This window comes from Molothrus aeneus, chromosome 6 (assembly GCF_037042795.1).
Source record: "Molothrus aeneus isolate 106 chromosome 6, BPBGC_Maene_1.0, whole genome shotgun sequence".
Classification (NCBI taxonomy): domain Eukaryota; kingdom Metazoa; phylum Chordata; class Aves; order Passeriformes; family Icteridae; genus Molothrus; species Molothrus aeneus.
The window spans coordinates 16,188,093-16,210,661 of NC_089651.1; the positions used below are offsets into that span (position 1 = coordinate 16,188,093).

General features: G+C 42.0%; 1 protein-coding gene across 1 annotated transcript; it reads right to left on the reverse strand.

Annotated features, from left to right (window-relative positions):
- Positions 1-184: 184 nt before the first annotated feature.
- Positions 185-21,520, reverse strand: TNNT3 (troponin T3, fast skeletal type). Its single transcript, XM_066551925.1, is given in 15 exon segments — positions 185-233; positions 4,799-4,839; positions 5,528-5,618; positions 6,430-6,539; positions 6,699-6,812; positions 7,062-7,139; positions 7,457-7,573; positions 8,373-8,418; positions 9,213-9,231; positions 12,994-13,020; positions 13,345-13,365; positions 17,512-17,526; positions 18,875-18,886; positions 21,398-21,433; positions 21,436-21,520. Coding segments are annotated over 15 exon segments (861 nt in total).
- Positions 21,521-22,569: the final 1,049 nt, after the last annotated feature.

The window sequence follows — 22,569 nt, forward strand, 5'->3', positions numbered from 1 at the left end:
CTGCTTCCCCTTGCCTGAGGAAGCCACCAGACCCCTCCAGGAAGAAAAGCAGCAGCAATAGCCAATCCAGGCTGATGTGATTTTTGTTATCATTAAGGCATGAGAACACAAGTGATCAGAGAAGGAGGAAAGAGGAGACCAGCAGGGGTTCAGCACACCATTAAAGGCCATCCTGCCTGGTTCTTTACTTCCAGCGCCCACCAACCTTGCCCTTGGCTCCTGCCTTCTTGCTGCTACAATGCAAAAGGAAAGAAAAACATGTCAGCATGATGGAAGCAGTGGGGCTCTATGGCCACTCTGCATTTCTGACTCTTAGATTGGGTTTTAGCTGCTTTCACTTCTCACATGCTGGGCACACCTGGCATTGACCACATCCTGAGAAAAATATTGTTGATATTGTGGAAAAATATTCCTCCTGAGGTTCTTAGTATGAAAGGTAGGATGTGTATGCCTGAAAGAGATGGACCCTTCCAGACTCCTGGATTATCAGGGTAGAAATCTAGGTGGTCTCCAAACTAAGCAACAGGTCTATGCAGGCACAGACTTGATATTTTCTGAATACAAATCTGCTATGCTCTGGATTTTAGGGTGTAGAGCTCTATCTAGAAAAATTTGCTTCGTATGAAAGAGCTCTGATGGAATTCCCCAGATGCTCCATTCAGTAGTGGAGGCAAAAAGCTGAAACTAATTTAAATACAACTAAGTGCTTTGCTCTAGCAAAGTCAGTGGCTATTTATATCGTGAGAGACAGACCCTCCAAAAGAGTACAAACAACGTTTTAGGCCTGCTGTCATGTCAGTATCCCTGTCTTGTTCATGGTGTGTGGGAACAGTCCAGCTACACCACCCACTCAAAGCACCTGAGGCAAACTCTCTCCAAGGGTTCTTGCACACAGAAGGGCAATCCTACATGCAAGCCACTTACCTTCTGCCTGAGAAGCCTGAACTCAGAATGGGGCTAGGCAGGAAGTTAGTGGAGTTAGATTCTGCACTAGTTCCCATGAGCAGCACCTTGGTTTGTGGGGCTCAGCACACCCCCAAACCCTTCCAACTCACACACACAACGATGAGGCTGCTTCTTGAACCAGAGCACATGCAGTGTGGGGTTGGGGACCAAGCACAAGGTGGTGGGGCCTTGCTGCCAACAGAGGTCTTTCTTCAGAACCACTGGTTCCTCCAGGGAGAAGAAAAACATGGGGACATCACACCTGGGGAGACTTTTCTTGTGCTGCCCCATGGATTGGTTCAAGAGCACCAGCCATATTTACAGAAGGATGTAGCACAGTGACAGAGACACACACAGAATGGATACTTTACCTTTGACCAAGATAGGCTTAGTATATTTGAAAAAATTTATGGTTTACATAAAAGAGTGTATGCACTTTCTGCTTATCTTAAATTAAGCTTCATGTCCCTTTTGCCAGCCCTTCTGAAGGTTCAAAACCCAGTGTAGGAACTGCATAGCTCCTCAAACAAAGACAGAGTCCTTTAATGTCCACAAGCACCTGTGATGTTTGATGTTACACCTAACCTTTAGCGTGTGCTTAAGGAGATTTAATAAAGTGTGAAGCAAGATACTTATTTGATCCTTGTATAATCCAATGGCAGGCATTGCTTTGGAATGATAGTGTCTAGCATGGATAGAAATTTAAGCACACAGAAATCTCATTAGCTCTGGGCATCCCAGTGCAACCTTTTCAAATGATGTCCTGGGAGAGTACCATGTCTTTGGGGGCAACAAGCAGCCAGTGGCCTGTTGTGGGTGGTGTGGTAGCACCCTACAAGAGCAGAAACACCCAGATAAATCCTGGCATCCTTCTGCAGCTGCACATTCTGCTGAAGTTTATCAGCCTACAGCCTGGTACAGAAAATACCATGGGAAGGTCAAGCCTTATGTTTGGGATTACAATCAAACCCACAGTGTTACATTCATTTGATAAGCCAGGGTGTCTTGGGGAAGTGGGAAGGCAGTAACTGGTCACTCCTGTCATCCCAAAGATATTACCAAAGACCACTGCTTCATTCCTGGCATGACTTAGATAGAAAGATACAGATGCACAGAGAATAGCAAACCCACCACTGGAGAGTTCTCCTCCCTTTCTGCCCTGCAGTTACTTCTCTATGAGTGTTAGTTTTCTGCATGTTCTAACCCTCAAGCTGTGTCTACCCCTGGTATCTCATAAATCCATTAAAAATGCCTAGAATAAAGATATTAGACTCAAAGTAATGAAATAGTCTTGTGGTGAAGGAAAGTGGGAGAGAGATGATGAGTGAAAAGAACTCACAACAGTAATCCCATTACGTTAGTCTTGTTACACACCATTCTTCGTAATCTTAGCAACCACTTGTTTATCCTTCATAAACAAGGGCTGTATTCCCTCAAGTATTCAAAGCACCTCAGTCAGGTGTTTGAAAAACCCAACAATAAGCAGAGGAAATTTTTGAAAGTATGGTGCGAAGAAACATGATTTGTTCTTGTTAGGTGTTACATTCACTTCAGCTGCCCCTTCATTTTCTTAATGTGAGGCAGGATGGGAGTGGCCCTTCCATCTCTAGCCCCATTTCATTGCAACAAGAAAATGTCAGTGTTGAGGCTGAAGTGACACATTTGAACACTGAGAAGATATCCCCAGCCAGGAGCTAGGAAGGGGATATAAATACTTACTGCTTCTGGGCCTGATCGATCCGGTTTCTGAGGGTGACAATCTGCAAACAACATACATGACCAGGGTTTTTAGAGACAAAGAAACCTTGTTCCCTCAAGGAGAGGAGCATTTTACCTGCTGAAGTGCTCAAAACAGGCGCCTGTAGGAGGAATTAGTACTTTCTTGGAAATAAAAGCTCACCCATGGTTGAAGGACAGAAATGTTACTTCTTAGCAATAAATCTGCAACCACCTTCACATGTCAAGGGACAGAAGAGCTAGAATTTTATAACCCTTACTAGAAGTGTTTCTACATATTGGAATTAATCTCCTACGAACTCACATGTCGAACTGCAGCCAGGTGAACTGGAATGAATGTCACCCTGGCCAGCTGGAAAGCTCTCAGATGGCACCATCACCTTCATGTTTCAATGTCACCTTCTCACTCTTCCCTTAGTCCTATACATAAGGTGTTTGTGTAAACCCAAAGATCTCCAGTGGTCTTTGGATGGGGACATCAGGAATGGAAGATGGGTATCACATTCTGCTGGAATACCTTTTGCTGGCTGGCAGAGCAGGAGGTGAGGAGCTTGCAGCACTCACCACTTTCCCAGCCACTCATTTAATAAGAGAAGATGACCTGATGCACAGGAGAGGAAACACCTACCTTGCACAGGATAAACACATTATAGCCTGACTTAGTAACTCAGTTTGGTCTGTAGGCCTGGACTCATTACTGAAATCCTGGGACTCATGTACTGGAAAAGCCTACAAAACACTAGGAAATGACAGAGACTTTTGCCCCTTCATCTTCTCATTTGTAACTGAGGCAGTGTTCAACTCAGTATTCCTGAACTGAAGAAATGCCCTTGCCATGAGGTATGTTTTGCTTTTGGTGCAATTCAAAATTCTGCACTGGCTCTGCCAGTCTAAGAACTTTGACCCAAATTTTGAATATTTAAAGTCGCACTTGACATTCCCAGTGTGCAAAAAAAAAAAAAAGAAAAACAAGAGTCATACATTCCGGTTGTCTCAAGAACTGGTATTCCTGGCTCACGTCTTTCCATGGCAAACAGAAAAAACATAAGAGACTGAAATATTACCGGAAACAGGACAACACAAGCAAGGAAAGATCGACAGATCACTTGCTTTTGTACTTACTTGTGGAAGTTTTAGTATTTGTCACAGCAGTTTAAATTGCTATTTTCCAACCCAGTATCTTCCCCAAGTGTTGAGGAGAACCAGTTGTCTTCAGTTTGACCCAAGCACTTAATACTTACCTTCAGTCATAACCTTATGATCGTGACTATGACACTCACTCTCCAATGAAGCACCAAAGAGCAACAGACACTGGAGCTAAAGAATGGCTCTACTTCTGTGTCCCACTTCCTTCCTTTTTCTCTCCCTTGCATCCTTGCTTGTGTCTCCTTCATTCTCTTTCGTATTTTCACTTACCTTTCTCCTCATCTTTTTCCTACTGTCATCCTCCCTTTATTCTTCCACATCTAACTGTGCATTTTCCTTTTTTCCTTTGCTCATTCTTTGTACTTTGTCTCCTTGCCTTTCATCAGCAGTACCCACCTCTTTGTTTATGCAGAGGTCTCATTACCATGGCATGTACCCCTCCCCTGGCACTGCCTTATTTCCTGTTTTTCCACACCCACTTGGCTGGTAATCATTAAGCTAGCCCTCTGCAGTGTTCTGGATCTAGATAACCATGTGCCACAAGGTGGAGAAGCTTTCCAAACCCCATAGAATTCTCTATACTCTGTAGTCCAAGCTATTACATATGTATCCCTGTTTCTGCTTGCACCCTACGTGCCTCAGGGTGATACTCCCATGCATGCAATACCTGATTTTGGATAGGGAATTATTTTAAGGTGTTCTCAATAGAGTGTATGCTCAGTTCTTTAACCAGATCCCTGTTGGACTCTTGACTCTTTTCCTAAATTACCACTTTACATCTTTTCAAAGAATGGAAAGGGAGAGAAAAAGGAAGTGAATGGAGAGACACAAGACCCATTTTTCTCTTTTCTCTGCACTTGGAGCCAAGTGCCAGAGCTCCCGTCTGGCGCCTGGCTCTGACCATGCGGCAGGCTCATGCATTTGCTAGCCTTTGCTGCTGCTGTGACACAGGCAAGTTCATTGTACTTACAACTTGGAAAGCTCCTGCAGCCTGCAACGCATTGTTAAAATCTAAGAGAGATTGAGATAGTTACATTGGTGTTGCTCACTGCCTGTCAGCATGTGTCTGTGTGATTGGGAGTTAAAAGGAGAGCGAGACAGAGAGACATCCAGTAGGATTTCTCAGCCACTGAAACCTAATGCGGGTGAGTGCCGCCCTATCCAGTGACCGTGTGAAGGAAACATGTCCACTTTCTGTTACCATATGGCACTTCAGTCAGATGCTTCTGTCTGGAGACAGTTTTCAGTGACTCCAGAGAGCTCAGGCCACAGGTAATCTGTCTGGAATGGAATAAAACTTAAAACGTTCAAGTTTGAAATCAAAGATGGATCTAAAAATATTACTTTGCAATGGAGGTGTGTGAACTGAGTTACTGAATTTTCAGGCCACAGTTACCTATAGATAAACAAGAATGAACAATGTTTCAGGAGAGGGCAAGGAGTCCATTTTCCATTGGGATTGTCTTTCCATGGGGCACTGAAAACCTTAAAAGTGACCTATTCAATTTTAGCCTAAAATGTGAAATTCTGTTCAAGTATGTATCTTAGGGGAATGCGGTTCCAAGCATTATGCTGCATAAATATTGCAAAGGGTCATTGGAGACCCAAATGATATCACAACATGACTTTTGCCAGATGAATCAGAGAGATTTTTACATTTTGGACTCAGCGCCATTAGCAAAATAGCCTCTCAACTCACCTCATATTTTTTCCTCTTGATCTGCTCTGTAAAGTCATACTTTTCAGTCTCCAGCTGATATAGCCAGTCCCACAGCTCCTTAGCTTTGTCCCTGTATGTTTATGTGGGAAGACAGAAGAAACACATGACATCAAATATTTTCCATTGTTTTCACATCATTAATAATGAATTTTATTTAATCCCATTCACACATCTTCCTGTAAACCCTCTCTGTTATCTTAAAGCTACTCATCTTTTTCAAGGTCACATTTTTCTCACCTTCAAATCTTTTAGACTTGCAGTCTTGTATGCGTCACACATTAACATAATTCCTCTAATTTTCCCCCTAACTCTTAATGAAAGATAAGACTGCAGTGGAATCAGACAAGAAGGAAGGAGGACTCTGAAGGTCACCCAGATAAGCAGAGCAGTTGCCATTATGCAATCTCATCTGTGTCATGGCTGAGGTGAGCCACCTTCATCCTTCAATCACGTGTAAGCTCCAACATGTGCAGTCCAGACTATCATCTGATGACAGCCCTGCACCAGAGCACTTAGCTTCCAAACCTCCAGCCTTCATGGAGATCCTGTTCATACCTTAGCAGCATTAACTCACCCCGGGACTGCTACAGATACCAGTCTGCAGGCTTGTTCAGCTAATCCCAGAGCTAGTCCTGTAAGCAACTAATCCTAATTAGCAGGAGAGGCTAACAGAGCTAGAGGGCTACCAAACCATTTCAACACTTCCCTACGTTCCCATTACTCCTCTATTCTCCAGGTTAAGCAAAGGCACAACTCAAGTGTGTCCCATGATGAATTTCAAGGAAGGTCCCCTCCTCTACCTCATTTTATCACCAGAGAAGACTCCAGGATAGTAAAACCAAATATCAATATCATTCCATAAATTAGGATAAACATGTTACCTCAGCTTGTCTTCATTAAGGTGGTCAATGTTCAGGGGCTTGCGCCTCTCAGCCAGGACCTTCTTCTTCGTCTCTCTAGCTGTTTGCTTCTTCCCTCTCTTTTGGTCAGCCTATTTTCAGAACATCAATTAATGTCAGCATTCAGAAATTAAGCCTGAATGAAACAATTTCAACATTGGACCGTTTTCTCAACTTCTAATGAAGCCTATTCCCAGTCAACTTAATGGTTTAATGTTTTCATATTTCTTTCATCAATCCATGATTTTTACCTTAGCCAGATAACTGCTGTATGTTGCACCCATGGAGGACAGAGCCTTCTTCTTCTTCAGGTCATCCTCAGCTTTTCTCTTGGCATCTTCCTCCTCTCTGCGTGCCTTTTCCTCCTGTGGAGTCAACACACAAAACAAGTTAATCCAGGGCAGACTCCCAGCTTCCCCAGCAGCCAGTGTCAGTGCGGGGAATGTGATCAGAGGAGTTCATTGATGAGAATTAGCAACTCTTGTTTTCTGCCCTTGCTTTAGAGAGTGGTCATTTCACCTCTGGACTGAGGCAGGCAGAACCTGTAGTTTTTTGTCTCTGGAGATCTCCCCACTTGGATGCAGGGACAAGGACAGGGAAGCAGAGACACTTACCGCGAGCCTTGCCTGACGCTCCTTCTCCTTCTCAGCCCGGATTCTCTGCTGCTCTGCTCTCTCAGCTCTGCGCTTCTCCTGCAGGGAGCAGTGGCAGAGGCAGTGCATCACCACCTTGGCTTTACCCACCTCCACTGCTACACCCCACTACCAAGAGCTTTCCTTCATTGAGTGAGCCACCTTCTCTCTTTCTAGAGCATGCAGAAGGGTCTCTTGTACAATTCTCATATAAAACAAGGGGCTAAGAGAGGGGACAGATGAGGGGAGAGGCCATTTGATGATGACTTGAGCAGTCACTGTACATGACAGCACAGCTTTCTGTCAAAGCAGTTTCAGCTTCTCATCTACAGATGATCTCTCAGTCTAGTACAGGGAAATGCAGTGCAAGGACTCACAATTCTCTCCTTGAGGGCAACCAGCTCTTCCTCTTCCTTTCTTCTGGCTTCAAAGTGGCTGTCAATCAAGGCTTGCAGTTCAATCAGGTCTTTGTTCTGCCTTTTCTTTTGGATGTCCTAAAAAGGCAGGAAAACTCATTAAGTCCATATTGCTCTAGTATTATGTCCTGGACATTCCCAGCACCCTGCAATATACAGAGAAACAAAAGCAGAAATTGTCTCTAGATTTCCATGGAAATCTATGGATTAATTTATATGGCTGTAGGTGCAATCAGACACTCGTTCATGCAACAGTCAGGAGCCCAGAAGTGTAAGGAATCCAAATCTCCCATTTTCCTCCACCATATTTTATCCTTGGCTTTGCTTACACACCTATCTTTGCATATACTCAGGTGCCTCCTCTTGGCTTTGCAATACAAATCATACCTAGAAAATATTCCTGCATTTTGGGCAAAGCAAATATTTCTGTGGAAGTTTTCAACACCAGAATTTCTTCATTTTTCTAGCAACTTTCTAGGAAAGTGTTTGGATCTCTACTTATTATTGTAATTTTAGCTAGTGTTTCTCAGCAACAGATGAGGGCCTGCAACTTTCAAGCCATTTGCAACAGTGAGACGGAGGATCTGAGATCCCTAAAACACTTACTTTCTCCTCCTATAATGGCTTCAAAGATGCAAGGAGATAACCAAAAAAAGAAATACTTAAGACTTTAGCTTAGTCACATTATCAGTGAATGCTTTCAGACAATTTCAGGGAGCAGAGAGTAGCCTTTTGCTGAAATCAAATGGCAAATCAACCATACTTTTGTCTTTGCCTTTACCCCTCAGTAATATCCAATACAGGAGTTATGTGGGTTTGCACTCATGTCTATTACCAGGTACAAAGGACAAACACAGCCAGTCTCAGGAATACTTACATCAAAATCTACTTTCTCACCCTCTGGTATTTTAGGAGCAGTTAGTCTGCCGAGAGTCAAAAACAAAACAAAAAGAAAAGAAAAATAAAGGATTTTCATCTTAAAGAATATGCAGCTTTTTCAATAGTCTATACTGCCCTGCCCCCAGGAACCATGCTGACAAGGAGGAACGTTGGTGGAGATAGAGAGGGGTGAAAGAGCATATCAGTGGAAAAGTGCTCCAGAAAAGTCCTAAAGACCACAGTCCTTCCTGGAAGGTCATACAGAGCAGGGAGTTATCCCTAAAATCTCTCTTTATTCCCAAAGCCTGTGGTCATTCCCTATCGCATGGGAAGAGGTTGGTCTGTGAGTCTGCCTGTGCCGGGCTGTACACTCCATCCTGGGCAGCTGGCAGAGTGGGAGGGGAAGGTGCTAGGGCCCAGAGCCAGAAGGTCCATGGGAAACCTTAGTGAAGGTCAACTCAGCCTAGCCCAACATTTGCCACCCTTCCCATTATCAGAGATCCTGGATGGAGAGTGCTGTTTCCCAGCCATGGCCTCTCACAGAGGATTTACTGTGGAGCTGCCTATATTTTGGTGTATTGTGAGCCCTCTGCATCTCAGACAGTCCATGAATCCTCTGACTCTACCAGGAGCAGGTCATAAGGCCCAGGCCAGTAACTGCTGCTAAGGCATCCTCTGAAGGAAGCAGACATCCTGGAAGGGCATGCAGGAACAAACAGATGGATGTTCTGTGAGCCAGAGGTGGATAAAGGCTTCTGGTGGCCATTTGCCTAAGAGAGAATCTAAGGGCTTCTGCTAGATCAGGAAAATGATCCCAGGGTTTTGAAACCATACTTACTTTATTCTGGGCTTCTCCTCTGTATTTGGAAGGATGTAGCAAAACAGGAAGGGGAAAAAAGAGGAAGAAAGTTAAAACAACAACAGAGATCACGCCAGCTGCTAAAGTAAAAGGAGGGAAGGGAAATTTAATCTTAGGGGAAACATACAGAGAAACTGGTTAAATCTCAAGCACTTCCAAAACAAATACACACACTCACACACCCCTTTTGCTAGGAGTGAATCTGTTTTTACCCTCGAAACAGAATTTGGCAGAAAAGAATCAAGAGACTGTATAAAAGTCCCAAACATAGCATCTGGAAAGCAGTGGTTTTATGTAAATGCAAAATTATTTTTCTCAAACCATCCTGACCAAAGCTCTAAGGAGGCCAGCTGGGCTGGAGGGTAGAAGAAAATTATGCCTTTTTCAATCAGCACTTTTTTTGTTAAAGTTAACTCGAATTCACAATATCATATCTCAGTGATAACCAGGCTTCACCAGTTTTGTTCAAATGCCTCACGTGGAGGCCAGGAGGGGAAAACCTTTATGACACACATTTTCTTAAGGTCCACTGGCTTCCAAGACATCTTAGGACACATGTCCCTGAGATACCTTGGTGCCATGGGCATGATGCTTATTCCTCTGCACTGTGTGGCACTCCTCAAACCCAGCTTGGAAAGGCCATCCTCTCTTAGCAAGCATCCTCTCCTGCTGAGGTACATGCAAAATTCCCATGGGCATTAATGGGAATGCTCTTTCCATCTCCAGGAGAAGCATAATGCCCTGATAGGCAGGCCAAACCATCACAGAGACTGCCAGCCTGGGCCCTCTGGCAGTGAGAATTGTTGCCCTGCAACAAGTGACCTTTCCCTGGCTCTCAGACATGTGCTGGTCTTATGAGTTAATCCCTTAACATTTGTGCTTGTGGTCAACTCCCCTCCCTGCTATTCTTTTGAAACTTTCATTGTTAACTCCAGTGCAATGCCAGCAAGTTGAGTGCTGTTACTCTCAAAAACAGAAATAAATTAAACCTATGTGTTTATTCTGGCCCATTCTCTCCGAGACCCAGGTTGACTTTCATAACCACACACTACATTTGAACTTTCAGGGATGCTGACGGATTCTGCAGTACAAGACTCTCCCTGTGTTGGGCTCAGTGGGAGGAACGGAGATAAAAAAGCCCACAGCCTACTGAATCTGGTAAAAAAAAAATTGTAAAGTAAAAGTAAAAATAACCACTTCAGTAGCAGGTGCATGAGCCCTGTTATCAATATCATAATTCAGAAAGATATTAAATTTTTTAAAATGCTTATTTTTACCCAGCAGTTTGGGGACTGATGGTGGAAATTTGGAATAGCAAATAGAAAAAAAAATAAGAAAAAGAAAATTAAATATTATAAGAGGGGAAAATAGCAAAAAACTTACACTGCAAAAAATTTATTGAGGCATTTAGTTGTAAGGGTGTTGGATAAGAAGAAATTGAGAGAGTGGTTGGAAATGGGTTATTGAGATAATCAAGAAAAAAGATGTGAGAGATGTGTAAAAGAAATCAGAAACCAACATTTCCTTTTTTTCACTCTTTCCCATACAAATTTAATTAATGCCATTTTAGGGGGTAGACTTTTCTCATTTACTGCAAGAACACTGCCTGCCAAAACATATCTCAGTTGAGGCCTCCAGATGCCAAAGCAATGCTAAGAAAATAAACAGCATGTAATTACAAATGTGCTTTAGACTGCTCCACTATAAAGGAAGTCCCAAATCACTCCTGAAGAAAAATACCATTAGCCAACAGCGTGCTTGTGTATTCCTCCACTTTTTTTTTTTTTTGTTTTGCTTTTCAAATAGCCAGTAAGCTTTTTAACATGTTAGCTAAATTGCCTTTTACCTGGAGAGAGGAAATGTAATTATAATTAACCAGTCTATCGGGTATGTTATTTACACAGGATTCCCTTCCTTCATGACATACCCAGATGATTTTCATAGACATTCCTGTTTGGCTTAAAGCTGCCAGTTAGTAACACTTCAAAGAGAGGAGGGGGGAAAAAGAGTAGACAGGAAATAACTGGTTTTGTTTGTTGATCGTGGTTGCCAGGATCGACACCTGTCTGTCAATAACTGTGTGAATTTGGTTTCAGCTCCCACCAAATCAGCACTCCAACAAACAATTGTAAAAATGAAAAAATAAGGTTAGTTCTTGAAATAAGAAATTGTAGTTAGAATTCTTAAAGGTACCTCCAGAAAACCAGAAAAAGAAGTATTTTATTAAAAATTAAACAGTAAAAAAAATCTATCCTCTGCAATGCATGACCCAGCCTTTGTCCATACTGTATGAACCAAAAGCAGTCCAGGGATGGGATTTATTTTGAAATGCCCCTTCTTTCAAGACACCGAGTCAAGGAACTGGGCCAAAATTTGTTGACAAGCAGGAATTGCCACAGCAAATTCCTGTTCCTGTGGTGGATTTTGACTGACATTCTGGTCATTCTGACTGTGAGCCATGGGGCTGAGACAAAATCCCCACATAGAACCCTGCCAAAAGAAGGCAAGAGACACTGCAAATCCAAATTCACTGCCCTGGTGATTAGAGAGCCTTTGAGTTTCTGGTTTCCGAAAGGCTTCGTGCAGGGAGAGGATGTCCCCCCAAAACAGCACCACCCTGCTTGCTCCTGCCCAGTCTTTAGATATTCACATGGTGCTCTCCTTCTCTGGGAATCCATCTGAACTGCCTTTATTTCGCTCAGAAATCCCTAAACACCCTCTCTTAATCCCCCTTCTCAGAAGCAACATATCTAACTCACACTGTGTCCTTGGGAAAAAAAGGAAATCAATATGCCATTAAAAATAAAATAAAAGAATGAGAAAAAGAAACAGAGGGGCTCAGGAAGGTCCTCAGGGTACTTCCCTAAATTAAAAAAGAAGCCTGAAAAGTGAGCAAGAAAATTAAAACAAAAGAACAACAACAACAAAAAAAAAATCTACAAAAGCAAAATCAAACAAAACAAGGAAACACAGAAAGTGCAGGGTGTTTTCAAGTGACCTTGGGCTTTGTCTTTTGAAGCAGCTGCCTGGGTGTTCTAGGGGCTGGGGCAGTCAGGAAGAACCCAGCTACTTCAACAACCTCTAAAACTGCATGAGAACTTTCTATATGCTTAAACTGGCCAGGGAGAGGCTAAGTTATCTTCCACAAGAGCAACACTGACCCTGCACACATTTAGGTTTGGTCCTTTCGCATGAGTCTTGTCCCTACCTGTGTGCTCCAGCACCCAAGTATTACAGCCAGGCTATATTTAGCTCCCCCATCTGAATAGATGTTTAATGCTCATAGATGTTTAACACAATTGTAAGTGCATGGCTGAGCAGAAGTTTACATTTCTGTAGATTCAGGCCTGGAGGCCATGACCACCTAAGGCTGTGTGAGGGATGCATGTCTGTGCAGGGCTCAGCTCCATTTTCAAATATGCCACTATAATTTAAGAGATTCTTTCCTGATTTTTTGGAGATAGAGACATTTTGCTTATAAAGCTAGGACACAACAGATTCTGGCTAAAAGACAAGTCCAGAGCAAGCTTCTGGAGCTTGATTTTCACATTCTACTATCGTAATGAGGATGTAGAGCCTTCTCAACACACTAATGACTCCCCAAGGGTGATTGGATATGCACAGTGAGCGATTCTTTGCAGCAGAGATGTTTTGGCCCAGTTCCTGAATTTAAAATAAAGTGAGGAACAAAACCAGACACATAAAAGAGAGTGAGATGTTAGAAAGATGACTTTGTTGTCCTAAGACAACACTGAGCTACCATCATTGTATTCGCCTTCTTCATTGGCTGTAGGTTGGAGGACAAAAGAAAAAGAGAAGAAGCACAGCAATCAATCCACAACCAGCACTGTTCTAAGAGCACTGTCCCAACTCCCTCCCTGTTATCCTGGGAACCTTGGACTCTCCAGAGATAGAAAAAGAAGGAAAAACACCTTTTTGGTGATTTGACTTGGCTAACAAGCGTCCCTTTCTCCATGTTCATTGAAATCCATCTAGAGAGAACATTTCCCTCCCATACTCTCTTTTCTCTTGAACAATGCCAGTGTTTTTGACACTGTTTCCCCAGCACTGAAAGAGAAAAAGGATGAGGGTCTGTAGGCACAACACATACCTTCCTCATGAGCTTCCTCTGCTGTTGTTGTGGTGCAAGCAGTGATGGAATGACAGGAAATAGAAAAAAAGAAAACAGAACAGTTATTTAAAGCTCTTGGAATCCTGAAAAAGAGACCAGGGGAAAAAAAAATAAAGGAATTAGTGAACTAGTGCAGGCATAAAACTGGAGAGAATGTCAGGACTTGAAAATGCTGTAATGTTAAAGCAGCAGTAAGCACAGAGGTTAAAGGAGGAGACAGCTGCAAATGATAACTGTGGTTAATGTTTGTTTCTCTTGTTTTCTTCTCTTCTACCAGCCCAGGACTCCTGTCCTCTCCCTCTCTCACACACATACACACTTTGGTGTTGCACCTAGGCGGAATAAACCAGAAGTCGTGTCACATACCTGGCTCATGAACTTCAGGTGTGAAGTGTCATGGAACAAGTTGCGATAGACAACAAGAGAATGAGAACAAGAAATCTGTTATTTCACACACCAAAAGAGCTTCTGAGCCAATGGGGAGAAGGGGCAGAGAGAAAAAGGGGAGCCAAGAATGAAGTTAAGAGGTAAACAGGTAAAATATTTGCATTTGAAATAACACATAAAGAGAAGTCACAGAATAGGAAAGGTAAAAGAGGCAGATTTATGATAATAGTGCAGTGCTTAAAAAACACTTATCATCATATGGCATAAAGTACAACCTGACAGCACGGTGTACCAAGGTTTACCTTGATTGGAAATATGCACATGAACATAGCCAGCACTCTCAAAGCACTATTGGACCAATCCTTTACTACAGCAGTATTTCAGCCATTTGAAATAAACACAGTGTGGTTCAGAAACCTGCTGAAATACCTGCTATAACTCATCATCAACGTTCAGCTAACTTCCAAAGAAGCTCAGTTCCCTTCTAGATCTATGGCTTAGGCCATTTTCTTCCTTGAAGACAACATTGATGTTTATATAAATGTACTGCTGCTCTTCAAATCCATTTGCAATGTAAAATTACAAATGGATTACTTCATAGGAAGAAAATGTTCATTAGAAGTCTGTGCAGGTCTACATATCATTCTTCTGGGTTTTGGCAAAGCAGGAATAGATCAGCAATGTGAATTTGCAGAGCAGGTTTTGCTTTTCAGCCACACACACCCACACACACACACCCACACAAAATATTTTGCAAAACAGGCATTAAAAAACCACCAACTCTCACAGTGTTTATATTCCCCATGTACAGTCAATGGGTCAAATTCTGCCCTGAGATTTTAAATAAATCCTCCCCTATAGGAAGAAATATTCATTCTCATATCACAGGGCAGAATGTAATGCATTCCACAAGGAGACTTTTTGCTGAGCTACCCTTTCACAATAGCATATGTGTGTTCCCCCAGTTTCTAGTGAAATTTTCATGCAATGAGTAGGTTTCCTCCTCCTTACTGCTGATTACACTTTACTGAGAAAAAATATTAAACTAAAATAGAACTACCCCAAAGGCATGCAAGTTATAATCTGTCCTTAACTGATCAGTTGTTATCCCCTGTCACCTTGTATTCAGTTCTCACACACACCATCCCAGCAGACAGACACCAGGGAGTTTAGAAGTTAAATCACATACCTGGAGGGGGGGCTTCATTTAGTAGGATGTGTCAGGGGAAAAACACAGGAAAGGAAGATAAAATAATTAGAAATAAGTTATGCAGGAAGGGACCACCTCAAACTTTGGTAAGACTGGGTTGGAGAAGTATAATTTGCAGACCAAGTTATAGGGATAGACTGTTAATAAGAGAGGAAAAGTAGTGTAATTACAGTGGGGTATGAAGTAGATAAGAAGGAGATGCCATAGAAATAAAAGATAAAGGGAATTTGAATGTTGATGATTTGCAACAGTTGAAACCATGTGAATTTATAAACCATGGGCAAGTGTAGTAACACTGGTGATCCTTAAATTTGAAAGAAAACATACCCAAGAAGAGAGATTTACAGGCATTTAGTGTTACCTAGGTTTCAGCTGCCTTTTTAGCTATCAAAGCTGGCATGAGGATGTGAGTTACTGAAGGAGGTTCTGCTTTGGATGTATCCCTATGCCTGCATCTGAAGTTCCACCATCTAAGAATCTCTGCTAGCAGATTCCAGGCTTAGCTCTGCAGAACTGGCAATGTTTGTGTCTGCACAGAGCTTGTCTTTGCTGCAAAGGACTAGAACTGCTTGAGTTTGTGTGCCAGAATCCTGCTGCAATCCACTCTCTGCAAGTGTAAGCAGCTTGGGTTTCTGCAGCTCAGGTACCCCCATAGCTCAGGGGCTATGAGGGAATCACAGCCCTGAAAGTTTTCAGAAACACTAAAAAAGCTTGTTCTAAACTTCTTAGATGGTGATCCTTCAGTTACAAACAATATTTATACTTTCCTATAGGGAAAATAAGTTTTAGGGAATTTCAAGAACGGATTGATTCTTCATTATTCTGGTATTCTTCAACATCTTCAAATTCCTATGTACAGAAATGCTTCAGATTAATACATAGGAATTTAGTTGTCACAAACACGAGCTTGGTTAGGTGGAAGGAGTCAAGAAGGAAAAATGAAAGAATTACAGCAAGAATTCCACAACAGCAACAACTGTGACTTGCGCAGGCAAAAGCTGTGACATAGAAGATGTGGTAGGCAAAGACAGCATTAATAACAGAGAAACTAATAATCATGCAATTACATGAAAAGCTAGGACAGTCTCCTTCTGGCATAAAAGTTTTTTGTTAAGCTTGTTATATTTACTTGTCTTTTGGTTTTATTGTGCTTTATGTTACAGAGGGAAAAGAAAGTATAGGGAGGCTGTGGTTATGGCTTTATTTTTTATCATATTATGTTAATACCTTGTGTTTTGCACAAATTTCAAGCTCATACACATTTGTCAATGCTAGAGAACCAGCTCTCAAGTAGTGAGTAGCAGTTCAATAAATATCATGGAAGAGAGGTACAGAGGCAGGCAGAGCAGCTCTGATTAAGGCAATGACCTTTAGCTCGTGCAAATCAAAGTCAGAAAAACCTTAGGTGCAGATTAAGAGACAAAAATGAATATGATTAAAAAGAGAAAGAAGGATGTGAAACAAGAAGCGATGAGAACAGGAGAGACATGAGAAGCAGCGAAGAGATGAATGTTGAAGTATTAAGTAATGTAAAAATCAATCAGCTTTCACCTCAACCCAGCCTTGGCAAGACGACCAATCTGCTCTGAACTAAGAGGCTGGTCTCCCTCTGTGGACAGCAGAGGGAAATAGCTGGGCTGGGAGGCTGCTGAGATGTGACTACTTTAATAAAGCTACTCCAAATGGCACAGAATAATTTCCACAGACTGTTTAGAGGACACTGCAAGCTCAGATTCTGTTTTCCCAGGTAATGACCATTATAACATTCCCATACGCACTGTGAGGATGCTCCAAGTCCGGTAAGCACCTGTTATTACAGCTCATACATTGAGATGTTTGTCTACAAAAATGTTACTACATTTCTCATGCAGCAGTTAGCTTTATCCTCATTATTATGCATCACAGAGTGATGAGGAAATTATGACTGGTCAAAGGTGTGAGGAAGCTGCAAGTTACAGTTTATCGTTAATATTTGATTTTTATATTTACTTCCACCTTTGAATTCCTGAGTATAATACTAGAGTTACTGTTAAAATTTTCCAACATAAATCAGAGTTCCAATTAAACGTCAGTATTTCAGAACACACATAGCTGAGATTTTAGCTTAAAAAAAATAGAAACATTTCACAGCCATAAAGGCTGCAGAGATATTAACATCTCTGGAACAAAACTTTTCCACTTTTTGCCTTGTGGCAACTTCTTATTCCAGATTTGTTCTTGCATTACACTATATATACCCCACATTATCCATAAAGGCAATGCTTCAGAAGCATCTAAAATAGAATTTTCATTTCAAAATCTGGAAATCTTCCATAAAGAAGAGAGGGGGAAAAAAATTTGGAACAAAATGTTTTAACTAAATAAAAACCATAATTTTCAAAAGCTGTCAACAAAGTGATCTTCTTTTTTTTTTTTTTTTGGTTGGTTGAAAAGTTTCCATTTTGTCCCAATTCAGCACATGACCCAATTGTGAAACTGCCAAGCGGAATTGAATTTCCAGCACACAATAACCCTTCAGATTGACGCAGAGGAATTCAGAAGTCACATACCTGGTTCATGGACTTCTTTAAAAGGGAAGTAGCAGGGAAGGAGATGCAAAGAGAGATAAGAGAATTAGAGCAAGAAACAGAGGATAATTAAAAACCCTTACACTTTCCTTTGCCAAGGTGGTGGAGGCAGGGTTAAAGGGATAAAAACCATTAATAAGATTAAGTGAGAAATAGAGGCCACATGTGAATGTCAATTAGAATTGTGGAGAGGAAGGGTTATTTGAATATAAAAATGCAGATGCCTAACATATATATTCATATTGTTATAAATCAAATGCCACTGTAGCCTTTGGCAGACAAAAACATGACTTGTATTTTAATTAAGTCCATTACCCATAAGTTTGAATGTGCAAAAAGGGTATAGACAACCTGCTCTTATTCATGTGCATAGAAATCCCAGCCACTGTGGAAATCAATGGGCTCTGAGGAGCTGGTATTGATTTTCTTAGTGCCCAGGATTTCACCACTGGTGCATAGGCCTGCACACCAGTGTGGGAGGGTGAGTACGAGCATCTTACTGCTCTCCAACTTGCAGGATGAAATATCCCATGGAAGCCTGGCTGGGCAAGCAGAGAGGGGCAGGCAGAAGGGCAATTGAAAGGTAAATGGGTTTGGGCTGCCAGGCTGATGCTTTAAGAAGCATGACCTTCTATTTTGCCAATCACAGAGATTGTCTTACCAGATATGGACCTTAATTCCGGTTACAAAATCAAGTAAAAATACAACCCTGCCACCCCCATTTTTGCATAATGCACATTAACCCAGAAACACCCCAATAGTTCTGGAAAAAGCACACACTACATCTTTTCTCAAATATGCTCCAACCAAAATGATGGCACCCAATCCAATCCTTACCCCAACAGTAAAAACTAGGTATGACACCGTGTCACTTATTGAAATGCTCATGACTTTGAGTGCAAGTGTCCCCACACCTCCATACCCTGCTGCAAAAGGGAGCGCTGTCTCTGTTCAGTGGCAAGGGAACTGGGGAAGAGGTGCACCCAACTGAGGGACACAGCATTGCCTCAGGACACAGCTGCCCCACCTCTAACCCTGGTGTGTGGCACAGAGGAAATGGTTTGAGGAGCACTATCCCTGTACCAACTGGTGTCCATTTGAGTAGCCTGGTTAGAAACATCAGGTGCTGCTGGGGAACACATAAGCAGTGCCCAGCCTGTGCCTCAGGCATTGTTTTCAAACAGCAGTTAGTACTCATTACTCATCCCACCATGTATCCTATGAGAGCAAAGCAACCGTGCAGAGGATATTTTTTGCATCGGCTCATCTTCAACCACCTCCAGAATTCCTGCACGAGTTACTGCTCCAGACAGAAACAGAGGAATTCACAAGTCATGGCATATACCTTCCTCATGAGCTTTAGCATGTGGGAAGAGTCACAGTGCAAAATGCAAAGGAGATGAGAGTGTTAGGAGCATCAGAATGACTTTTCACTTGGGCAAAATGGAGGGGGAGGGAAAGACTAAGAATACGTTGCAAGGAAATAAAATGAGTATGGATACTAAAAGCAGTACTGGAAGTGAAGGTGCAAATGATCTGAGATATTAAAAACATAAAGCTGATTTAAGCAGCCATATCAGATTACATTTGTCTTATACAACCATTTCTGCAGTCCTGCCCAAAGCCAGGAGCAGCACACTGTTTCATAACCCTGATGCTTGCCCAAGTGGATTTACAACCTGAGGCCAGCAGGTTTTGGGTAGCTGCAAGTACTGCCATGAAACAGTGGCCTAGAAAGTCCATTATATGAACAAGAATACCATCTTTAATCATTTGCAAAGCTAAAGCATCAAATTTATCACCATTTATACCACAGGGTTTAAGCTGAAAAAAAAAGATGTGTGGAAAGGCTATTGTAAGAATATCAGCCAATCATGAGCATTTCTGCATACAGTCTGCAGGCCAAATCTACCCCACACCATCCAAAATAAGCCTGCCAAGGAGACCCAACCAATCTCAGAGTAGAGACTTTTCAACATTCATCCTTTTAAGAGGTTTACATTTCCCAGCACTTTTCAGGCTTTTATTTCATGCGACATTTACCACGTACATTGACAGCGCATTCAATGGCAAGACAGAATGTGACAACAGACAGGACAAAAAACAAAATGGTGGCAAGTTTTATCTATATTAATATGCCTATTTGTAACTCCTGCTTCCTTTTGCCATCTTATGGTTTGCTGGCTAAGCCAAAGCTTACTCTTAAAGGCAAGAATTCAGGAGTCATGTCACATACCTTCCTCCTGAGCTTCTTTAGGTGTGAACAGCCACGGGACAGGATGAAAAGGAACATTGGGAGAAATATATTATTACATGAGCTGAAATAGGCTGAAAACCTTTCATTGGCTGAAAATTCTGCTCAGGGGGAAAAGTTTTATCCCAGTAAAGAGCGTGCTAATGGCCAGGAGGGGAAAGGGATTTGAGGCACCTGCGGCTGGGAGACAGCTTCCCTTCATGTGAAGGGAAGAAGCAAAAATATATCAGACTGGGGGAAATCTCCACATGCTGGAATTTCTCTTTGGTTCCAGTTTTAGTGGACAGCTCCTGTCCTTGCTCACATGGGCTTTTTAGTGAGCCTTGCATGGGGCAGGGGTGGCAGAGAGGCCGGGTTAGCACTGAGCTGACTCTGCCGGACCTCGCACTGAGATTATTCCTGTGTGTTCCAGCGGCAGAGCCCGTCACAGAGGACACGTGGAAAGCAAAGACAGCAGAGGCAAAAAGGCAAAGTAACTGGTACTGCTCCTCTTGCACCACCCTTGAGGCCCCACCACCACCACCACGGAGACAGCAGGGAGCAGTTTGGAAGGTGGTGGCACGTACCTGCTGGAGGAGCTTCGTCAGGTGGGATGTGGCAGGAAGCAAAAGCAATGAGATGGAAAACAAGAACAGTTAGACTAAAGAGTGTGTGAATGCAACAGAGGGTTTGGGGGCAAAAAAAAAAGCACAGGATGTATGAAATAAGGAAACAGAGGAGGAGATGAAATGGAGACAGGTGACCAGAGCACACACAGATACAAGAAATGTAAAACCATCTGGACCTGGATGCTGTAAAAACTCTGCAAACTGCTCAGAGTGGGTCTGTTGTGGCACTACAGACAGGTTTACCCCTGTTTAAATATGCCCATAGCACAAAGCTTTGCAAATATGGAACCAACACACCCTTTGGCTCCTTGCACCTGGAGCACCACATCCCAAGCCTCTTGAGTGCAAAGGGTGAGTTTCTGTTCCAGCCCCTCTTCCACCCTGTCTGTCCCAACTTGCCAATTTGGGGAGCCAGCTGGGGTTATTTACCAGCATCTACATGGTTATAATTATTTTATGTATAATATGTATATTATATATCATATTATATATTATAGCTTATAAATGTATAATATATATGATATATTTTATACATAATGTGACAGTATAGCATATATACTATATAACATAAGGCTAAGCACATATTTTACCACAGATGGATTTTTACTTCAAAATCCATCTGATCATGATCTGCCAAGCTATGTAGGAGAGACCAGTTGACACCTGATACAAACCTTCCTAGCCAGACCCCAGATACTCCATGGCACACAAATACCCAGGGCTAAAAAATCAGAGCATGTTGTGTCTTGGATAAAGGGATGGTATTCATATTTTCTGTGCTGCTTCCTCCCCAGAACTGGAGCAGAGGTGTCTGCACAGATACTCAGGGATGTGGGGTACCCTCAGTGAAATTTGTGCAAGGGACAAGAAAATCCCTCAGCCTTCAGATAGTTTGTCCCAGCATCTTTCTCTTGTCTCTTGCTTTCTTCTATCACCTTGCAAAACCGAGGCGCACATCATCCTGCTGGTGCAGGAACCAGCAGGGCTGAGATGCTGCTTCACCTACCTTCCTCCTGAGCCTCTTCTGTGGGTGGGAAACATCACACAGCAAAAGAAATGGGAGGAGAAAAATTAAAACAGGAAATACGCTATTGGAACATTCCTGAGGTTTGCCAAGCTCCCAGGCCATTATGGGTAAGAGTACACAATGATGGAATTACAGGGTGAGAGAGAATTAAAAATAACATTTTTACGGGCACATTATGGGGTTATAAATGTTACTGAAATATGGAATATGACCACAAGTGAAAACCACATAAAAAGGCACCCAATATGTTATTCTTTATTAGAGCTGGCTAAAATACCCTAAATGCAACTTCTGGTGAATTTTTAACCAAAAATAAAACGGTTGCATTTCTTTTGCTTTACTTTTTTTCCTCATATGGTTAGCATTTTTCACCAAGATTTATCAATTTTTTGAAATTTCAAACAAATTAATTCCTGACTTTTACCAGATGAATATAAACTTTGCAGGATGTCTCCCTCCCTTTAAAATACTCATTTTGACACCATTGTGCCAAAAATAAGCCAAACAGTTCAGTATAAAAGGTGTAATAAAACAAATATATATATGCTTGTTTCCATACACATATATGCATATACACACACATATATTTATGTGTGTATATTATATACATTCTTATATGTATATATCAATGCATTTTAATTCTTTTATATATATAAATGCTTTAGTTTGATTGTTTTTAATAAATAAAAATAATTTTTTTTAAATAAAACAGGCCAAATTTCCTACCAGCTCAATAAACAACATCAACGTCCACTATTGGATTGATGTCTGTGGCTCAAGACAGAGTCCTGACACTGGGTGTGAAATATTTGATCTGGATTTCTTTACACACATTCTCCCTCCGCACTGAGAGAGAAAGAAAGCAGAAGCCATGTCACATACCTTCTTCCTGAGCTTCAGGTGGCAAGTGTCATGGAACAAGAAGCAACAGCAAGCAGGAAAATGAAAACAGAAAACTGTTAGAAACTGGTGCTGGGGTGAGCTAAGGCCTGGAGAAAAAAGGTGGTTAGAAAGTGATGGAGAAAAGTTATATGGAAAAGTAATGGATGACATCAGAAAGAGACACAAAGGTCAAGCAAAAGTATGGAGCAAAGAGAAGATACACCTCAGAAGAGCCAGTCATGCATATTAAAAAGAAATTCACCTGCCTA